Source organism: Antedon mediterranea, chromosome 2 (assembly GCF_964355755.1).
Source record: "Antedon mediterranea chromosome 2, ecAntMedi1.1, whole genome shotgun sequence".
NCBI classification, from domain to species: domain Eukaryota; kingdom Metazoa; phylum Echinodermata; class Crinoidea; order Comatulida; family Antedonidae; genus Antedon; species Antedon mediterranea.
Window position 1 is genome coordinate 27112135 of NC_092671.1, and position 17843 is coordinate 27129977.

The 17843-nt window shown below is 33.3% G+C and overlaps 1 protein-coding gene across 1 annotated transcript in view; it reads left to right on the plus strand.

The window, feature by feature from the left end:
- The window catches only part of LOC140040820 (uncharacterized), a 159407-nt gene that overhangs the window by 64435 nt on the left and 77129 nt on the right, over window positions 1-17843 (plus strand). The window contains exons 4-7 of the mRNA XM_072087044.1: window positions 10791-10923; window positions 12719-12839; window positions 14470-14574; window positions 14992-15100. Coding sequence (XP_071943145.1) covers window positions 10791-10923; window positions 12719-12839; window positions 14470-14574; window positions 14992-15100 — 468 coding nt within the window. The remainder of the gene's footprint in view (window positions 1-10790; window positions 10924-12718; window positions 12840-14469; window positions 14575-14991; window positions 15101-17843) is intronic.

Consider the following 17843-nt stretch of genomic DNA (forward strand, 5'->3'; position numbering starts at 1 on the left):
TCATTCCTGGAAGTTCAAGTTTTGTAAACTCAGTGGTACCTGTGAAGAGAGTGATTGATTATAACTAATTGGACAGTGTAAATATTTTTCTTTGTGGTCTGGACCCAAAGCCTGTTCTCAAGTTGCCTCAAAATTATTGGATTGTCTAGTACAATTTTGGGTTGACTTATAATGCAATGCATTTTTAAATCAGGTTGGTAATTGCATGATAACTGGAAGTTTGAGATGGATACTGCTATAAGAAATTTAATAGGCAAACTCACGAAATGTAATGACGCCATTAAGTATTAACCTTCCTGTAGGCCTGCCACATTTTATTATTTCTCTTGGTCAGCTCGATGAGCTAACATAAAGTGCTTAGGCCCTACTCTTGACCTACTCAAATTAGGTCAGGACACAAGGCTTGAATAATACAGATAAGTTGTACTGTACCAGGCCAGCCTAACTCATAGTGTGAAGGGCTCCTTTTATATGTCTCTGTAATGTAAAATGTATTATTCTGGTTCTCAAGCTTAACTGGAAACTGAGGAAATTTGGATTAGGCCCTTCAGGGATTCAGGGACCCACGGCAGCCAGCAGTGCAGCGCCTACCAGATCAGCACACAGGGAGACAATCCCCTACTCTTTTCGAATAGTGTACCAAGTTCTTTAACGTGCACTGTTAAGTACAAAGGACCAACAGCTATACATCCCATCCAAAGGATGAGGCAATGGGAGTAAAGCATCTTGCCTAAGGATGCAATTAGTATGGTACAGATAACATCGAACAGATGCCTATCACATGCTAGTCCGATATTATCACTCTATAAATTTAAGTGTCTCAACTAAGTTGTTGTGGCTTCTGTAACTATAGGATACTTGTTCATTGGAAGTATTCATAAATTAGTATAATAAAGTAAAGTAACATTAAGTTATGTAAGGTAAACATCTGACTAACGAACTTGCTCCCTTACACAAGCTACTTTAAAGTAAAGTATTACATTATCAAATATCAGTAGTGTCACATTTCAAAGTTCAATAGATTGTAATGCAATATAGATTGTAATGTATCATTAGTATGTAAATATCACATTTGAACAATTTTAAACTTCATGTTTGAAATCCTATTTCTTTATTATACTGTATTTAACACTTAAATAAATTCATGATATTTGATTGGACGATTGTTGGTCACATGATGTGCAATAGTACGCACTATAGAAAATTGTTAAAACAATCTATTTTTTTTTCATACGGGAAAACATTTTTCAAGACAGCTACTGTGATTCTTAATATGAAATACAACAACGCCACCTATTTTTAAATTAATAACTACAAAAATTGAAAATTGATCATGTCGCGGAGGAATTACGGAGAGAGAGATACATACTTATTATTTAGACCAAAAAAGCATTTAAATTTTTGATCGTTTATATGATTTTGATTAATGAGAACAATGCTATACAAGATGTGGAATCGTTGGAAGCTGTTGCCTCATAGAAATATAACCTTTCATCATTCACCTCATGCCATTATTTGTACCATTCCACTAATAAACATTCAATATTTGTATAATTAATATAATTCATACATAACCACATGAATGAAATTATTATTCTGAATAACAAAACAATGTTTGCTTGATGTGATATTTAAAAACAAAATGTTAAAACCAGATTACTTGCTAAAAATGCTATTTCTACCATTACCAATGATGCTAATTCTATGTGAACACCACATAAATTGGAATTGGGTCCAGACATACTGAGTTTTTGATGGAAAGAAAGAAAGAAAAACTGACAGAAAAACAGAACTGTCAGTTTTTCATATTGGGTTAAATTACATTTAATTTTAGCATTAATTTATAATTGTATTAAAGATGTATTGTCCCCCTGAAAAATAATGTTTTTGTTGTTGAATATGCCATTTTAATGTCACATAATAGTTATTGACTTCGACCAAAAATTGGATTAAAAAATGGTCAAATTGGCTGCCAGCCAATGGATATTTGGTTGAATTTAACCATTTATTATGTTATTTTATAAGTGAAAACGTAATTTTTTTTAGTTTTTTTTCTACGGAAGTGATTAACTTTATTAAAACTACAAAATAACCTATTCAAAGTCTAATTAATCTTCATTTTTCATGTTTTTGGGGGACAATACATCTTTAATTCTTCTGTATTGAATTTTAGCAAACTAGCAAGTCAACATTTGATTGGTTCATTCAAGTGTCTTTGATTGGTTCATTCAAGTGTCTTTGATTGGTTCATTCAAGTGTCTTTGATTGGTTCATTGTTTTTGATCGGTTGAGAAATTGTATTGCTCTATAAAACACAATGGGACAACTGAACAGAATCAGAACCAAATGTATTACTTTGCAGGAAAGGTCTAGGTTTTATTTATTGTTGAATACTCAGTATAGTGTGTCACTCAGTGTACAGTATAACGTGGCTGATATTTAATAGTAGTACAGTCAACTCTCCCAATACCGGACACCCTTGGGCGGGCATATATTTTCCGGTTTTTCGAAAGTCCGGTTTCCTGAAAACATTTTTAAAGTCATCACGTTGTCACTGAAAATGCTTTGAATCACCGGTCCGAATGCTGCCCGGTACGATCTCCTAGCGTAGGGAAGGCCTAGGCTATGATTGTATCAATCTAGTTTTAATTAAATAAATACTGATAGGCCTGGCCTACTTTATTAATATTAAGCTAATTCAATTTACCTTTTTTAAAAGTTACATTATTTACTGTACCAATAAAACATGTTACAATAGTAAATTATTGTTTCTCAATGTGTTTTTAACGGCAAAAAGGCCTACGTACGTACGTACGGTGAACATAATTTCGGTCTGTTTATTGTTTTTCGTGAGCTAGCTAGCAGCAGCAGCAGCATGGTGCAGTGTGGTGGGGGTGATAAGGGCTTTGATTGATGCGCATGTGCAGAGGTGTCATAACCAAATAAAAACGCCCACACCTAGACCACATGTTTTTTAAGCTCCTTTATTTTGACGTAATTTGATAGCAATAAACGAGCCAAGCAATAATGACACAATAATTAATTGGTAACATTTCAAAGTTTATTAACACTAGTTAAGTCAAGTTCATTCCGTTTACGTTTTGCCATAATGATTTCCAAATTTATAATGATGCACATTTTTAGTGAAACATTCCTTTTTAAAGTCCTATTGCAATTGTGAATTTAACAATAATTTAAACAAAACAAAGACACAAAGTGGAATGTAAATTGAACTTTATTAAAAAACAATTCATATGCTAAAAAACAGGGAGTTGTTAACAACTCCCTGCTAAAAACAATAGATAGCGCTTCGATGTGAAAAAGCTCACCGCAGTTCGATACGCAACAAAGCAATTGCCGCCTCGTGGGTTAACAATGAACTGACCTGTCAATCACAGTGTAGTGCTCCATGGCAACATTATTTGATCGTACCGCGAAACGTCGTGCACTTCATGCATGGTCAGGGTATGGTTAAAAGCTTTTGTACATTGTGAATGTATTGAATCCGAGTCAGCGACGACGATGTTGCGTTGTTTTCGTAAATATTTGGAGTTTTTTAACTGTCAGTCCGGTTTTCAGACGCTAATTTTCGTGTTTTGTACTTCATAATTTGTCCGGATTCCGGAATTGGGTATTCCGGTTTTCATAATAAATTACAGTACATTTAGAATAGGGACAAATTGGGCCCTCCAAAAAAGTCCGGTTTTTCGTGAATTCCGGTTTTGGGAGAGTCCGGTATTGGGAGAGTTGACTGTACTGAGAATTGTCCTATTCTGGCTGATGCTCTATCCTACAAAAAAAGTGCAAAATGTGTTTGTTTTCTAACTTTTATAGCTTCAGGATTAGTTTCCATACTTAACACACATTGTACCAAGTCTGAACATACCCTATGTTTATTTATAGTGTTTTGCAGAATATGTACCAAAAACATTTATTGTCACCCTCAATAGGTCATTACTGCCACATTAGTTTGACAACAACTTTAATACAAAAAAGGTTTACTGATAACCGGTTAGAATTTTTTTTGTTTTTGTTTTTTTGTTATTTTATTAGGCAACAAAAATATGCTTCCTCCCCTGATTTTCAAGCAGCATCTGTTTCTTTTTTTTTAATGACATAAAACCAATTAAAAATTCTTATAAATAAGGAACAGGAACATTTTTTATTGCATTGCAGTATTAAAATGTTTTTTTAAAGTTGTTAAAATGTATGATAGCAATTCATTTGTTAATGTTTTTAAGAGTTGTTGTCAGTTTATTTAAGAATTGAAGCATGAATTTGTGTCGATGATCTATTAAAATATTGTACATTAACAAAAAGAATACTAAATGCAAAAACAATTGCCCTCTCTTCTCTGACATTTATTAAGAGGTTGACGTTTAACAATATTTGTTCAAAACGCTTGTTATACCTAATTTAGAATTATCCTCTGTTATTTTTAATTCAATTTCTGATATTCATGCCACAAGGCTTCAACGTGTTCAAAATAGGTTTGTTAGGTTTCTTTGTAAACGTTTTGATGTTATTAATTGTCTCGAGCCTCTTCAGTTTAGAAGAAGTGTGTCTGATTTAATGTTTCTTTATAAGAGTGTCAATTGTCTGTTTAGTTGCAACTGTTGCTATCTTTTCAGTTTATATGCTCCTTCTCGTAAAACTAGAGTCAAGTCCACTTTTTATGTTCCGTTTAATAGAGTAAATGTCTCAAAAAGGGGGTTTCAGACACGATTGCCTAACTATTTAAGTGAGGTAAATGTTGCTATTTTTTTCAATATTTATTCTTCATTTAAGACTCATTGTATTTTTTTTTAAATAATCGTGCTCAATAGGCTAATTTTTTACTATTTACTTATTTATTCACGTTTGCTTCATATAGAGTATTTATTGTATCTGTTTTCAGTTTCATACCTTTAAGTGGCAACTTCCGTTGCTGTTGGTTTTGATGAAATAAAATAAATAAAATATATATATATATATTTGCTTTTAGCTTGCTCTCAGTATTATAATGTAATGTACATTTAAAGTAACAAATACTTTATTAATACACATTTTAGATTACATTTCTGTGTAAAGTTGATGATTTTCATACTTCGTATTAGAGTTTTAATTGAAGTGTTGTAATTTGTAATTTAAATATTATCAATAACAACTATCAAATCACCATTTGATTGGTTCATAGATCAAAGTTTCTTATTGGTTGAGAGATTATATTGCTTAATGTATAAATACAAAAGGACAACTCAACAGAAACAGAACAAGTTGTTACTTCGTAGAGGAAGTCTGTGAAGTTTGCTGAATTATATACTTTAATAGTGCGACAGTATATTAAAATGGGTGCTGAGAATTCAACAGTGGACTGTCCTGTGGTTGATGCCCACTTGGTTTTTAAATATACAGCATCTATTATTGCAATTGCTTTCAATCTACTAATCATTGTAATGATTTTACAATTTAAAAACTTGCAAAATATACCAAATATTTTCATTTTCAACCTGGCTGTACTGGACTGTATAAATGGTGTATTCTTTTTTGGTAACAATGTTTGGAGAACATTTAAATGTTTTAGCCCTTCGGAAACTTTTTGTGTGATTTATCATGGCTTGGAATTGTGGAAAAATTTAAACATAGTTTATGTTATCGTTCTTCTAAGCCTTGATAGATATATCGCCATCGTGCATTGTATTTCGTCAAAGGTTTACCGTACAAAAAAAGCTGCAAAATATGTTTGTTTTCTAACTTTCATAGTTTCAGGATTAGTTTCCATACCAATGTGGGTACATACACACATTCTGCTGGTGGATGGTATTAATTATTGTCAAATTGAACAATTCGATGAATACTATAAGTATTACATGTTTTCTCTGAACTATGCAGTACCGTTGATTGCAATTATCCTCTGTTATGTTCTGATTGTGTATGCCATGGCTTCATCACAGCAGATTGGACAAAACAACACAACACGGAGAACATCAAAGCGTGTGCTTATTCTTGCTATTTCTATAGTTTTATCATTCATAATACTCTTTTCACCATTTTATATCGCTATAACTTTTACAGATCTTAAGTCAGATGTTCATGCAGTGGTTGTTGGCATGTTGTTCTCTCACAGTATAGTGAATCCTGTATTGTACACATTCATTGGAAAAAATTTCAAACAGAATATGTTGAAAATGTGGTGTTGCGTCAAGTTTATGCCCTGTTTGGCGAGATTTGTACATGAACCTGCGTCTAACTATCGAACAAGAACAACTAAACATTCAAACATTAAATCGAAGTCTTCGCATAATCGAAAATCCAAACCTGAGCCAAACGAGATTATTCCATTACAACAAGTAGAGTAGACCCATAAAATAATCTACATGCTGTTTGCATCTTCACATACCTAATACCATGCTACTTTTAAAACACTGTAGGCTCCCTATTGCTTTAGAACAAAGAAGTTAGAAGATGATAGTAATATTGGCAAACCTTCAATTAGAAAAGAAGATAATAACTGCATCTATTGAATGAACCTTTAAGTTTGTAACATTTTTAAGCGCCTGGAGCATGTTGCTGCAACCAGAGAACCAAAACATTCTCAAATGTAGTCAGTTGTTAATGAAAAATGAATGGGACAGAGTAACATTTTAAAGTTTGCACTAAAGTAACATGATGATAGAATTTCTCCGCTGTGTGTCCTACAAATTTTCATGGTCAACTCCAGCCTCTGAAGCTTACTAAATCCAGATGGACGGACATCCATTAAAATTAAAACGATTTATCCAGGAACATCTCTGGAACCTCAAATTTTAAAAACGCACCCTCATGATAAGACTGGAGTGGTTACTTGGACAGTGTAAATATTTATTTTTACATTGGGTTTTTTTTTTAGTTCATTACTGGTTGTTGTTAAGTAATCTAAAGCTATAGTACAAATGTATAACCTCTCCTTTTTAAAGTGGGGTTTGTAATGGTATGTATATTTTGTTTTTATTGAGTCATATGATGTCAAAATTCATGTTAAATTGCTATACATAGTTGCATTCAGATTTCAAGTTAAGTAGGGCTAGTTCTTACCTAAGCTAGGCCTATGCAAACATATTATTGTTTAAAAAGTTTTGTTTGTGTACCACAAATTGTGGCTTATAATTATAGGGTAGTTGTGTGTTGCAAGTACATATTCACAAATGCACTTTAGTATACAGTAAGTAAAATTAAGTCATGTAGTATACATCTGACCAATGATTAAATTAGTTATAAATATCAGTAGTGTCACATTTCAAAGTTCAATAGATTGAATGTAATATAGATTGTAATGTATCATTAGGATGTTAATATCACATTTAGAGTTAAAAGGTAACTTCATGTTTGAATTTCTATTTCTTAATATAACAATGCCTCGTTGACACTTCAATGTGTGAAAATGCGTCCATTTAATGTTACATACTGTCACACATGTTACAAAAAAGTTACGCCTTTTGTGAATACATGATTCACATTGTTATGTCTGATAGGTCACTTGGTCTACATGGGCAACATATGCGCGTATCCATTCAGAAACTCACCATGCGCAAATTATGATCGCCTATGTTGTGTATTGTGTAGACATGCATTGCGCACAGTTCACAAATTATTCACAAACTTTTTCACAAAAATTAGTCACTTATGATTCTCATTCAATGTAAGCAGTGCTGGACCAAAAATAAGACCCCATTTACACTTCAGCTTTTAGCGAGCCCGAGGCCGACTCTGAGCCAAAAGTGCACAAGTGTAAACACTCTGGGAACAACCGAGCCGGCTCAATTTTGAGCCTAGTCTAGAGTAGACTAGACTAGACTAGAGTTCTGCCTCAACCATAGTTTAAAGTTTACAAAACTTATTGCTGATGAATGGGAATTCTTCATTGAAATTAAATTGGTGAAGATGTATACACGAAACGGAAGACATCTTCGATCGATGACAAACAATGCCGTGCAACGAAGTGTAACCAACAGAAACGAAAAAAAAAACACCATAGTGTATAAGCATAGGCGCCGCATGGTGTCCTGAAATCTCCTGAAAACGCTATGTTAACATTTGATTCTTTTTTGCTAAATTTCGATAGGCCTAGGCCTAGTGTAGATCGACAACGTTTAATAATATTAACTTTTTAAGACGGTTGGTGGGCGCACATGAGCGGATATGACGTGAATGTAGCGTAATCGTATCATCGAGCACTCTTCCGCGAGAGCAAGTGTAAACACAATATTAGGGGCCCGAGGCCGGCTTTTTGGGTAAGTGTAAACACATTGCGGGCTAAAAAGAAAGCCGGCTTGGCTAAAAAATCGTTGATGAAGTGTAAATGGGGTCCAAGTGTCAACAGGGAAACATAATGAAATGGAATTTATTTTGAAGTAGGTTTTTTTTTTTCAAAAGGTGTGGTTATTTTGGAAATATTTAAAACCAAAATGTTAAAAACATGAAGTTGTTTTCTATTTCTTTTTATTTTAACCAGTAATGAAATGTCAGATCAATAAATAATGTGAAATAGTAAATAAATTGGATGGAATAATAAATTCAGATGTATCACTGCGTAAAGCCCATGTTTCTCATGTTTGTTTTATGTATATTATAGTAGAATCCAACCTTTGGAACATATCCTATTTAGACACCTTCTCATGAAACAAACAAGGGACAGTACAGTGGCGGATCTAGGAGGGGTGGGGTGGGGGGTGGGGGTGAATATAGTGGCTAGCTAGACGTAGGTTCGACACACCTGACTCTTTTAATTAAGGAGAGACTAGAGTAGGCCTAGAGCTAGGGTTAGCATTATTGTTGTGTAAATAGGCCTACATAGTGAAAGAGCTAATATTTTAATTACTATTTATGAATTCAAGAGTTTAAAAAGAAAACACAATTTAAAATTTTCAGAAAACACACACAACTGAGTTATTTTTAAAACACACACACTCCTACTACACCAGCGTCACATTGTCTAGCTCGAACTGTGCGTGTGAATGCTGACGTCATCAGAATAATATCCCGGGCCATTTCTGTTAACGACCGCCCTGGTCCGCCGTGTGTGCACATGTTTATAGTGGTATTCTTATTTACGCCCCTGTACAAAGTGGAGTGTACAATATCATGAATTTTTTTTTTCGCGTACAAAGGTTTTTTATATAATAATGGTATGTAGTAATGTATAAACGATTAAAATAAACAAGAAACATGGTGTTCTTTTATTATTTCATAGGCATAAAATAAACATGATTCATGTTTTTATATATTTATATCTGTATTTTATAGTTAACTGTTTTTGAATGATGTTGTATTGTTTTATGTTTCAAACCTGTTAGTGGCAGTAATTATTGCTGTTGGTTTTGATTGAATAAAATAACAATACAATTTCTTGTATGTACATATGGCCGAAAGTGTGTGGCGTATTTGGCATTTTATTGATTTTGTGTTATAGACACAGCGATCAGTGCAACCATTATATACTAAATAACTAAACTACATTGAGTTATTCACCCGGCTGTAGGGTATATATCTGGGGTTAACAGACCACCACAACGCAGTACACACACCATATCAGAAGCATTTTTGGGGTACCGCGTGATCAAAAGTTCTTTTCGTTTGAAGTGTTTTTCGATCAAAGTTTATTATTAATTCGTCGAAAAAGATCCGTACAGTATTTAGGAAGGATTTATTTAAATTTACATTATGTAATATTTGTTATTAAATGTGATAGAAACAGTTGCTCTAGCCTATTAAACAGTGTGTAAGCATCTATTTTTTCAAAAATTTTCTGACGCTTTGACACTTTCGTGGTATGTTTTAACACTCTGACCAACCCTATTAAGGGTCACCTTAACATTTTGACTGACAGTGGTTTTTTCTCATACATGATGTGCCAAGCCATTGCAGGATGCTGTGTGATTCTGAAGTCCATTGCATGTTTCAACGGGTACCATTCCGACAGCTGTATTTGTAACCAGATTAGTTATTTTCAAATAGTATATTATTAAGGTCCAGACTGAATAATGTCCATATCTTTAGTAAACCAATAAATTAAACCCTGAAACAGTGATATCTTTCTGTTTGACAGTTAAAGTCTACTGAGCCAACTGCTAGGTGAAATGACCAAGAAGAAATTTATCTTTTAACACTCTAGCCAACTCTATTAAGAGGACAACCTACTTAAGGTGAAACTCTGTTGGGTCCTAATGTTGTCCCTGTTTTGTTTCAAAGTTCTACAATCTTTGAAACTGAAAAAGATAACTATAACATCAATTGAAAATATTTGATTAATTTAGGAAACTGTTCTTAGACAAGATTTTTAAAGTGGTGCTTAACATACTCATCTCGGAAAATGTACTAGGTTCTTTAGTACGGTTTATCTGAGAAAATATTTTCTGCGACTGAGCCCTCAAAATGTTTCTGATATTATGAATATCGATTACAGTTCAACGGCTTGACCACTCACTCCAATTCATTACCATTTAAATGTCTAAACTTTTTGTATTTTTAATTCTGCTTTACGAATACTACCTACCCTATACTATTATAGAGAGAGCGTTTGTATGGTTGTTTCTAAAAACATATTCAATGCAAACATACAACATATGGGGTATCAAAATGACTGGAATTGTACTGGAATTGTATTGGAATTGTACTGGAAGGGTTTAATTTAATGTATCAGTGCAAGTATTTACACTTGTTACTTGGATGTTAATGGGATCCAAGATGTTTTTGTGAAAGATTTTCCATAATGCCTGCCTATTTCCAAAGTAAGCATAATTATAGACTCTTTATTTTATTCTTTTTTTTTGCAGGTTTTTTCCACATATTCCAATACAGACTACGATCGTAGAAATGATGATATTGATCCGGTGGCTGCTTCTGCTGAGTACGAACTGGAAAAGCGTGTGGAGCGTATGAATGTTTTTCCAGTTCAATTACTCAAAGGTTTGATTTTTATCTTAATATTTATACATGTATTGTTTTAACTACTATAAGTCATTCCTGGATGGTGCTTTTGATTCGTGGGCTCATTAGACTATGGTGGCTGGATTATATTTATTAATTTGTAAGGTTATAATACAAGAAAATTTAAAATAATTTTCACATCCATATTAAATTATTGAAGCTTGCGATAGCAGAGAAAATGATGTAACTACTGTATGACTTGGCAGGGCCATAAGTGATGTAACTACTGTATGACTTGGCAGGGCCATAAGTGATGTAACTACTGTATGACTTGGCAGGGCCATAAGTGATGTAACTACTGTATGACTTGGCAGGGCCATAAGTGATGTAACTACTGTATGACTTGGCAGGGCCATAAGTGATGTAACTACTGTATGACTTGGCAGGGCCATAAGTGATGTAACTACTGTATGACTTGGCAGGGCCATAAGTGATGTAACTACTGTATGACTTGGCAGGGCCATAAGTGATGTAACTACTGTATGACTTAGCAGGGCCATAAGTGATGTAACTACTGTATGACTTGGCAGGGCCATAAGTGATGTAACTACTGTATGACTTGGCAGGGCCATAAGTGATGTAACTACTGTATGACTTGGCAGGGCCATAAGTGATGTAACTACTGTATGACTTGGCAGGGCCATACAACTTTCATATAGTGTATCATACAAATTGTTCACCTGATCTGAGGTTATGTTGAAATTTATATCTGAACAAATGAACATCACCATGTTTTACAAGATTATATAAACATAGTTTCAAGCACCTGTTTCTCTCTGGAGGGTACATTTGATTGTTAGTCCACTTTCCTATTCTTTTCATGTTATATGTTTATGGAACCATGGTTCAGTAGGAGACAGATTTAATAACAATTCACATCATAAGATAAACATGTGATTATAGGTCTGTTTCTGCTGCATAAAAATAACCATTTTAAAGCGATGTGAATGAATTAACTCCATTTTAAATCCATGCAGAAACAGGACAGTTTCGTGGTAACTGGTTAAAAGGCAGCGCAAAATAAATGGTTAAAAATACCCATTCAATTCAGTGTTAGAACGCCATTTAACCGGTGTTCACTGAGCAATTTTTATCTGCAACACGAAATAACAGTTATTTAATTGACAGCTGCTAACTTTGAGTCAACTACACTGCAGTATTGAATTTGAATTAACTGTCAGGACCAATTGCAATTGGGTAATTGTATTTTTGTCAACGACCACCCATTGATTTAAACGTTATTTCGGAGCAAAATTTGAGCAGAATTGCAGTCAATATAAAAATGTTACATTTTTTAAATAATCGGTTTAATATTTGGCGCTCTGCAACAGAAACAGATCCATACAAACCATGTCCAAACAAATCACAATTATGTTTGTCTTCGTTATCAGTGACCGTTCTTTTTATGTCTGGGTTGATGCTGATAAAAAGGTCAAAACATTTGTACCCTTTTTCCTTCCCATTCAGATTTTGATGTTCGCTTTTTGTTGTTAAATTCAGAAAACATTTATCATAATCATGGAACTCCCTCCCTCTAGAAAATATAGTATAAGGTATAGACCTAGTATGGTGTGAATGTAGGCCTCTCTCTATTCAATTCAGATGAGGTTTATAAGAAATGCTTACCAATTTTTTTTTTCCTGAACCAGGATTTCCCGGGGTATAGTCCCACCCACCAAAGTCGGCCCAAATTCGTGTTCTAGAGTGGTGGGATTATACGAGAGGATACCAGTAATAATTTAAATTTTTTAAATTATTAAATTAATACTTTCAGGTAAAAATGGTTTAGGTCTCAGCATTATTGGAATGGGCGTAGGAGCTGATGCAGGGGTAGAAAAACTTGGAATATTTGTTAAAGGTATAACAGAGAATGGTGCTGCTGCTACTGATGGAAGGTACCTATTTATTTCCTCTTCTTATAATAAGTGATTCTATCATGTGAATCACCCAAAATCTGACATCTTTTGTTCTCATTTTTTTTCTGTTTTTCTGCTATATTTGAAAGAAGCAACTTTATTTGGATACAAATTTGACATGAATTTGATCGCAATATTCTACTATTCAAAACTTTCGGGAAAAAGATACTTAATAGTAGATATTGTAAAAAAATATTACAATTATCACTATCATATCAATCGGTCCAATAAAATATATACTTGTTAAGCGCCACCGTCCTATTTTGGACACAAAAAACTACACAAGTACACAAACTTTGTGTAAAGTTTATTTCAAAGTCAATGTTGATGACGTATTAAAAATGTAATACTTTTCAAAAGTAAAAAAAAAGAATTGTTTACATTTGTTTAAAGAGTATATATTATATATTTTGGCCTAATCAATTTTTATATTATTCCGTTATTATTTTCCATTTATTTTATTCCTTTGCCATAGTTAATCACCAACTATTTCTTTTAAATATAATTTCATCATCTCCTTTCATTCGGAAAAGTAGTGGTCTATGTATTCTATAATGAGAAATGAATGCCTTAATAGGTTGTAAGGGAATATTGTGGTACAGTCAATATATGTATCAATTTATTACTATAATAGCTTACTGTACTGTTTTAAATTAAATTATCAGCCAATTTCATTACAATTGTAAAATAAAACATGACCAAGCAATTTTATTAGTCTGATTGCTTCTGTATCATATGCCTTTGGAAGCAAAATAATAATAATGAATTAAATTTATAAAGCGCTTTATAATGACAGAAACAAACTCTAAATGCTGTATCAGTACCACAGCGATCAGTGATGTTTGCATAGAGTTTCTGTAATAAATAATAATAACAAAAAAATATATATATAAGTTCATTCAATGTGAATCACACATGAATCACACAAAGTGTAGGCTAGACCTTTTTATCTTCAGGTCTTTTTAGGCCTTTACGACATTCTCAAAATACAACAGCTCGTCTAGGCCCCTAGACGTTTGTAACACAAAAATATTTTAACTTAAGCTACATTGGCTAGAATTGAACTTTGAACTAAAATACAGTAGCATTTGCGAAAATAGCAATCAAAAATGTCAAGAGGTTAATTTTGAATTATTCTGTGTGCGGTAACTGCATATATAGTATTTTCATTCTGTTCTCTAGTAGAATTATAAAATTATCATTAATCTAAATTGATTGCATTACCATTCATCTGGTTAATTGTATTGTTTATTACACGTATTTTCTGAAATAAAGTATGTGTTGCATCATCATCATCAACTGTATTCAATATGTTGTTGTTACAGAATAACATAATTATAACAATAATAATAATTGATTTCACATACGCCATTGGTAATTTTGTACTATTTAACCGCCAGTTTCTTGTTAAATTGTTTTTTTTTGTCACCCAATATCCACATAAAAAAAAATGTCAATATGGAGTGTGATAAAAAAAAAAATGAGAGTATGTTGCAATCTGTTGACATTGAATAAGAGATAGAAACAACACAGGTTAATAATTGAATTTAGACAAAGCAGAGGAGTGTTTAAAAAGTAATATTATTATTATTATTAATTGATTTTATAGGATTAATGTAAGCGACCAGATAATAGAGGTTGATGGAAAGAGCCTTGTAGGAGTAACACAGAGTTATGCTGCACAAGTACTTAAAAATACATCTGGACATGTAAAGTAAGTTGCCTTGCTACAGTAAAACCTTTTTCACATCTACAAAAAGTAACAAGTTGTAACCAGGTCTTTTTGAGGTTTTACTGTGGTCCATGGTGAATCATTTGATGGGACAGTAGGTCAAATTAGATAGAAGCACTATAGTCAATCTAAATTAATACCTCAATGGGTTTTACTTTTATTATGATTGTATTGGCAAAATGCTGAATCAGGTCACTTGGTTCCTGGGGCACGAAACTTGATCTCTTGATTTATTTATTTAATAGGTATTGAAGTGAATAAAATGAACCTAAAAATGAACTAGTGTCCACTCTCTAAGGGATTGATTTAGAACTTTATGGATAAAGATATTTGTGTTTATTTTTTGATAAATAACATCTTGAACTCAGAGATAAAAACAATTTTTATTTTTATTTAAAGAATTCTTATTGGTCGTGAGAAAGATCCTGATAATAGTGAAGTTGCGAAACTCATTTCTGAATCTTTATCTCAGAGTAAAGTACAACAGGAACATTCACCTGTAGAACAGGTAGGTGCTAAATGAGAATGTTATTCAGTGGCTATGAGTGCTCAACGGCTATGAGCGCTTACTGGTTAAACCCAGGGGCAGAGCATGAGCAGTCTCAGTGCAACTGCCCAATTTCAGCAAATTGTATAAGAATATATGATGTGATAAATCGATAACATAATGCAAAAATGAAAGAGAAAAAAACCAAAAGAGCAATGCTCGTTTTTATGTTTATCCTTCTGAACAATGACAATAAAAACATGACAATGACAGGACAATACATACACAAATAAGACAAATTACTTACACAAAGCAAATATAGGCTGAGCGTTGGAGGGGCCCCTTAGGAGTGCCGAACCAGGGGCCGCTGCGTTGCACGCTTCTGATGTTATTATTGGAAAAATGTTCATTTTCAGTAATCTACTGTATAACCAAATGTAGAGAAGTAGCAATCATCCAACAGCGATCAAAGGTACCCATATCAGGATTGATACATTGAGACAATATAACACAATTATAGATATACAGCATAAGAATAACATTTTACTGTAATAATTAAAAATAACATTATTTTTATTAACAAAAACAATACATGGAAAAAAAAATATCAAACAGAATTGAATTTTCCACTGTCTGATGAGTAAATGAAGACCACCTGAGATTAAAAAAAAAGCGAAAAAAAAAAGCAAATTTACCATACAATATAGAATTGTGATGCATTTATAATAAGAATAACCTTAGTTCATGAAATTTTGGCCAATCCTACCAAGTCATCTAGACCTAAAACAAACTTTTCTTCTGTAGCTAGGCTCGCACTGGCCGATCGCCAAGTCGCCATGGGCGAAAACGTTTCTAGATTGGCGAAAAATAAAACGGCTACTTTAGCCATTTTGGCGATGACATATGATAAAATAGATAATTAAATAATCATTTTGGCGAAAGCATAAAGTCCAACTAAAAGGTCCATTTGTCGATCTCCAAGCATTTATTTTGTTCGTTATCACGTTGTTTACTTCAAGCTCCATTTTTCGTAAACTTGTTTCGTTTTACCAGGCGTCTCTTTGTTATTTCAAAAAGATGGATAGCAGAGGTAGACTGCACAGAGAGACAGACGTTACACGACACATGGATGATGAAGTCTACCCAAACTATCACGTGTTGTGCGCTGCACAAACGATCGACTACGTAGCCGACGGTCGGCTAATTACCGGGATTGTCTATTTTTCCGATAGAGGTGTACTTTTCAGATTAAAAAGAAACATTATAGTATCTTCGATGGATGACGTCTTAATCTTATCGAAATCAAAAATGTATGCGTTATGCATTTTAGAGTCTTCCAATTTAATGTAGTTTCATATTTTAGCCTTAATAAACTTCCCTCGTGCGTCAGTAGTGTAAACAAAACAACATGCGGGAAATGGTAGAGGGGATTTAGCTAATTAAACACACACGTGCATCTGAGCGGGGCCGGCCGCCGGCTTCTGTGTTGTTGTGTAAATAAATAATAATCGGATACGTTTCTCGCCCTGACAGAAACGCTTCGGCGCAGCCTTGAGGGATGGAAAGACGTGTACTCTGTGCTTTGGCCTATATTATCTTACTTTTAACAACGATACGAGTGTTCGTTTGCTAGGAATTTTCCTCAATATTTTTAGCATACGATATACCGTTGCGTTGTTGTACATAATTTTGTAGGCCTAGGCCGGCGGTTCTGCACTTTCGCACCTCTTGAGCATACCCAATTTAAAAACATTAACCCGCTGCGCGGCGGTGATTCTGAGTGATTCTAGGACACGATTTTCGCCTGGTACGCCATGGAAGCCGTCACACGTACACACAAACATAACCAGCCAAGCGTAAAAAACAAAAGTAACATAGCGTTCAGGGGATTTCAGAAAACTGTAAAATGTTTCTTATTAAATTGATAACTGTATAGATGCTGTATGATTAAAAACAATTTGAACAATTGTTTTGATCATGTAAAAAAAATACAAAAAAAAATATTTTTTTTAATCATACAGTGATTTAGGCATGGTTCTTTATCTCAATGCCTTACAAAAATGTTCAGGGAACAGTGTATAGACCTGTTGACATAGATAAATTGACTAAAATGTTTTTACCACTATATTTCAAAAATTTAAAATTTTGGCTATAAACCGATTCATTTGGCTAAATGAAAAAATTTGACTTTAGCCATTTTGGCTATAGATAAACTGATTTGACTAAAAAAAAATATTTTGACTTTCGCCAAATGGCTAAACAAAATGAAATGTTAGTGCTACCCCAGTGTAGTCCTCCCCCTTTTGTCCTTTTCATCCTTAACTATCCGCATTCTTGCACTTGCTTTCTCTATTTTGGAGGAAAATCCCCTGTAAAATTTCTTGACTTTTGCAGAAGTGAACACAACTACATAAAGTAAAAATATTGGCGAATTGGGCTTTTGTCAATGCGTAATTTGTATAATATTTTAATCATTTTTGACTATTATTTCGAGATGTAATAATTTACATTGGAGAAATAGGTAAATTAGTTGTATTTTCATCGTTTGAGTATTGTAGGTGTATTCATAACTTAGAATAAGGCTCTAAAAAATTAGGTTTACTTTTATTTGTTTAGGACAGAAACAAATTTCCTTTCAGAAACCAGTTCATGTCTGTGAACTTTTCTATAAAAATAAATCATTATCTAGCATGTGTGTGATTATAGTCATAAATGTCAACTCAAGTCTTCATTAAAAGATGAGTACTGTTAAAAAAAAAAACAA